General features: G+C 46.8%; 1 protein-coding gene across 1 annotated transcript; it reads left to right on the top strand.

Moving 5' to 3' along the window:
- Positions 1-1,879: 1,879 nt before the first annotated feature.
- On the top strand, positions 1,880-3,621 carry LOC147897077 (uncharacterized). The gene is made up of 2 exons (XM_087381543.1): positions 1,880-2,455; positions 2,589-3,621. The coding sequence occupies exons 1-2, from the start codon at positions 2,021-2,023 to the stop codon at positions 3,315-3,317; spliced, it is 1,164 nt and encodes a 387-aa protein (XP_087237669.1). The 5' UTR covers positions 1,880-2,020; the 3' UTR covers positions 3,318-3,621.
- Positions 3,622-4,989: the final 1,368 nt, after the last annotated feature.

Below are 4,989 nucleotides of genomic sequence, written 5' to 3'. Positions count from 1 at the left end.
GGAGTTGTCTTCTCTCTATAAATTCCATTGTATGAACAGTAACTATCAAACTCTTTGCTGTAGTATTTGCCTCCATTATCTTATCTGAGACCCTTCAACTTCTTTCCTGCCTCATTCTCTACCAAAGTTGGGGTGCATAATCTCCACGTACAATCTGCGAGTCATCACTGGGAGGGGTATGCAAGCGGGATATGGGAAAACTTTGTTCAAAGAGTGGTCGAAATGAGGATGCAGCATTGTGTGTTCACATGTTGCTTACAAAAGTGTGCCTATGTGGCATTATGTGCTTAGGTGGCACATGATGACATGGCCATTAACAAATTGTAATCAAAATTTGAAAAAGGGTATCAAACTATCTTGAAATCTATAGCTAAAAAGTATTTTTCAGATTTCAAGAAGTCAAAGCCATGGTAGAAAACAGGCAGAAAGATCAAAGTCATGAGATCAGTTGTTCTTCAAATGGACGGATAAATCTGATAAAATTTCTCAACCAAGAGCAATTGACAATATTTCTTGTCGTGACCTTGCTGTTGCAAATAATTCTTGCAAGAATACAAGGCACAATCTTTCTGTAAATGAGAAAATTCATCACACAATGAGCATTTTTGGGTCTGTTTTTTATATTTTGACTTTGCCATAATGATTGTGTGTGGACTCTGCCAACAAATTCGTGGTGGAGTGAGGACGGCATTGATGACTGACCTTGAAGGTCATTTGGGAGGCACCCTTGAGCACCTAAACGATGTTGAGAAGATGGTCCTTCCTTGCAGCCTGCTCAAGTGGAAAATTGCTATGTTTTTCCTACTCGTCTAGCAGTGAGTGGCAAGCTTTCCCATATTAGCACTTTTGCTACGCTTGTCCTTGTAGTAGTAGGTTGGCTTAGTAGTGGCCATGGTGAGGACAATTCAGAGTTTTCACATCCCCACGCTCAAATGCCAAGGCGAGGACAATTTAATTCGAAGCTTGAAGTAAAGTTGAAGCGTTGATTGAGAGTGTATCATCCATTGTGATTGGCTAGAATTTGACAAAACCTTCCAGTTGAGCCAGAATTGTGAAAAACTAGAATTGAGGGTTGGAATGCTGGACTAGCAGGGCTATCACCTCATGGGAAACTTCCACATTCTTGTTGCTAGTGCTCACTCAGCCTTGCTAGCCCACGCAGGGAATCCCTCTTAGAGCAGCTCCCCACGCTAGCCAATGGTGTTCGGGGAGCCTCACTAGCAACATGTTTCTGCAGCCCCATGGGTTGCCAGATGCTGGATGATGGACTTTTTCTGGCAGTTGAACCCTGGATTTAGGCCAACATTTCGTTGATGGACTGGTTCAATCGATAGAAATGAGCATTGGTTGCTGAGACTGACGACTCAAGATGCATTCGTTGTAGAAATTCAAAGTGGTGGAGAGGTGTAAAGCAGGGGTTCCACAAACGAGACAACGGGCGAACGCGTGTAGCAAAGTGCTGGAGCCTAGGGGGGAATTCACACTGATGCCTCGCGTGCTGTGAGAGCGACAGCGTCCCAAGCCTCGGGTGCGAAGAGGGGAGGAGCGGTGAGCCATGTGGTGGTGGTGTGAAGTGGCATGTGGTTGGAATGCCCTATGAAAGGTATGTGGTAGCTTGGACGGGCTTTTGAAGAAGCTCATTTTCCAAGGGGATCAGCGCCACATGGGAGAAATCCAGAGATCTCAGTTTTGGCCTGCCATATGTGGTAGCCTAAGTGAAGCCGGCCGGCTTTTGAAGGAGCTCATTTGAGCGCCACTTGGACCCGAGTTTTGTTTCCCTCCACATTTGTAGCCCTCTCCTCTCTCTCTCTTTCCACCCCCCCTCCCTCCGAGTCCCAAGTCCCTCTCTTCCTTTTCTCTCTCTTTCTTAGTCCTCTCGGGCAGGCCTATTGAATGATACGTATCATTCATTGTGTAGCGTCGTGGTTCCAGAGCTTCCTGTTTGGCTATGGTGGATTAGGGTTTGAGTGTGGTGTGTTTTGATGGTTTGAGGCTATGGTGGTGCTCAGCACCTCTCCTAATGACAGGCCTCTCGCTACGCCACTGCCACCATCGCCTTCTGCTCTCCTTCTCCCACAATCACATTCGCCTTCCATCCCCACCCCTCTCTCGGAATTTCGCTCGTCGTCCTCCTCCTGCTCGCTCCAAGCCCGACACCTGGAACGACCGCCTCCCTCATCCCTCCGATTCCTCTCTGCCTCCCGCCCTCCATGTTTTCTGCCGCAAGGGTAAGGGACAGCACCTCCTCTGGAACTCGCATATTGTTGAGTCCATCGTGCGCAAGGCAGGTATCCGCAGCTCCGACATCGTGCTGGAAATCGGTCCTGGCACCGGAAATCTCACCCTCCGCCTGCTTGAGGTTGCCAAGAAAGTGATCGCGGTGGAGGTTGACCCTCGCATGGTCGAAGAACTGCAGAGACGAGTGCAACTGACAGATCATGCGGAGAAACTAGAGGTGAGTCTCTCCTCGTTTGATTTGCGTCGCAAACGATGGCGAGATTGCCATGTACACACTGCACTCTAGCATGTGGATTGCAGATTGCCGGAGCTCAATGTCTGTGTTTCTGTGTGGGTGCGTTCTTGCGCAGCTTCTTCGCGCCGACATCATGCGCATGGAGCTACCAGACTTCGATATCTGTGTTGCTAACATCCCTTACAAAATCTCTTCCCCCCTCACTTTCAAGTTGCTCGGTCACGCCTCCAAATTCCGGGCTGCCGTTCTCATGCTGCAACGAGAATTTGCCAGACGCCTCAGGGCAAATCCCGGTGACGCTCTTTTCTGCCGCCTATCTGTCAATGCTCAATTGTTAGCTGGCGTCGATGTATTGATGGAAGTCAGCAAGGCGAATTTCTCCCCCCCTCCCAAAGTCGACTCTTCTGTTGTGTGCATCAGTCCTCGCCCCTGGCCTCCACCCGTAAATCTGAAAGAATGGGGCAATTTCATTCGGGTATGCTTCAGCAGAAAGAACAAAACCTTGGGAGCAATCTTCCGGCAAAAGCACGTGCTCTCTTTATTGGCGGGGCAGGCGTCACACAGTTACTATGATGCTGATGAGGGCTGTTTGGAGGAACCCAGTGAGGGAGTCTTCTCAGACAATGATCAGACCGCAGAGATCATACCCTCTGAGGATGGGGATTTGGGTAAGGGGGCTGGAACTGAAGATGAAATTGAGGGAGACCTTGCACAACTGAAAGAGCAGGTCGTTTGTATCTTACGTGCGGAAGGATATGAAAGCAAGCGATCGATTAAGCTCACCCAAAATGACTTTTTGAAACTTCTTGCATCCTTCAATAAAGCAGGTATCAGCTTTGCATAACGTGTGTGAACAGCAAATAAGAGGCATCTCGCTCACTAGTGGTTTTATCTTCAATTGTGTTTATAAGTAAGATATATGTAGGCCATGACTGTATTTGATATGAACTCTGTGGGGGTGTTATGAAAGAGCACAATTGAAAGCTTCAACCTCTTCGACTCTTCCTGTGCTTGAGCTTCGTGCTCCCCCTCCTCCTGTGCCCAAAGATGTCTTCTATAAAATGCCCCTCCCTCTCGCTTCTGACCACCGAATTAAGACATCTTGACGTCCTCGTGGCTCCTGCTGCTGCTGCTGCTACCGCTGCCTTGTCTGGATGTTCGCTGTGTTACTCGTTTTTGTAATTCTATGCGGCATCGCTGCGCTTATCTTCTACCTTGTGGTGCAACTCAAAGCACCCAATTATTCTATTGAAGAAATCCAGCTCACAATCAACGCGCGGGATCCCAACAAAAATATGGGGATCTACTATAAGAATGTGCAAGTTTCTGTCAAGTACGACGAGCTATCAATTGGGCAGGCTTCAACTGCCCAGTCATATGAACACCACAATGCTGATGCAACCTCAGTCGTAAAATACAGCAGAGACACACTCATTTCTTTATGCAATCGCTAGCTCTCTCGTGGAACCTCACGCTCATAATTTACTGCAGAAACACTCATAAGAGCTCTCTCTGTCTCTCTCTCCACACACTAGGGCCCAGGACAACATGTCGGGCTGGACCCCCCTCAAAGGTATTTTATTTCTTTAAGAGAGAATTTGTTACAAGAGTTCAGCGTAGAGCTGCCTCATACAAAAATCCAACGTGATCCATATTACAAGAGCTTCAAGCTCATTTCAAATTGGCAACATGCCACTTGTCTAAAATCTAGACTAAGTCCTATTACATGCCACTAAGGGCAACTCTGGAGTCTTCGAAGCACTTGGTCACGGGAACTGCCTCTCAGACTTTGATTAGGCTCCCGTAGCACTTAGGAAAATAACTCTTCCTAGTACTTGCAACAATTAATTAAAGCGCACCACCATGGCACCCATTAATTGTTAGCGCTTTTGCATGCAAACAACACATTGTGGACTAGTTCGAGTCACGGTGGGCGTCCCCACTGAACACATGTGCACACATAACAAATATAAAAAAATATATTTATTCTTTGGTTGACCGAAGTCAACGCTCTTGATCATAATTAAGGAGCTTTGACCAAGGGTCGAGGCACCTTAATTATAGCCAAGTCTCTCCAACCGAAGTTGTTACAACTCTCCAACCGAAGTTTGCACATCTTGGTTAACCATGGTTAACGCTCTTGGTGCATGCCAAGTCTCGTTGACCGAAGTCAATACTCTCTGACCATAGTCAGCTCTGTAATTCTCTGGTTAACCGTAGTTAACCCTCTTGGTAATAAACCAAGTCTCCTCGATCGAAGTTAGATTTACTTGACCAGAGTCAAGTATCTTTGACCGTAGTTAATTCTTTGACCATTAAAAGAACTCTTTGACCATAATTAACACATATAAAACTCTTTAATTATGATCAAATAAATGGTCAACTGTACTTTGACTTAGGATATTTACATTGTGGTGATAGCTGCAGCTTGATTTACAAGGGGAAAATGCATCACTGGGTCGGTCTGTGGGTGCAACTTTGAAACAATCTCTGGTTGCGAAGAGCACCCTTCGCTT

Source organism: Dipteris shenzhenensis, chromosome 11 (assembly GCF_047967505.1).
Source record: "Dipteris shenzhenensis isolate YYH24624 ecotype China chromosome 11, Dip_SZ_1.0, whole genome shotgun sequence".
Taxonomy (NCBI): Eukaryota; Viridiplantae; Streptophyta; class Polypodiopsida; order Gleicheniales; family Dipteridaceae; genus Dipteris; species Dipteris shenzhenensis.
This window is presented reverse-complemented; position numbering and strand designations above follow the sequence as displayed.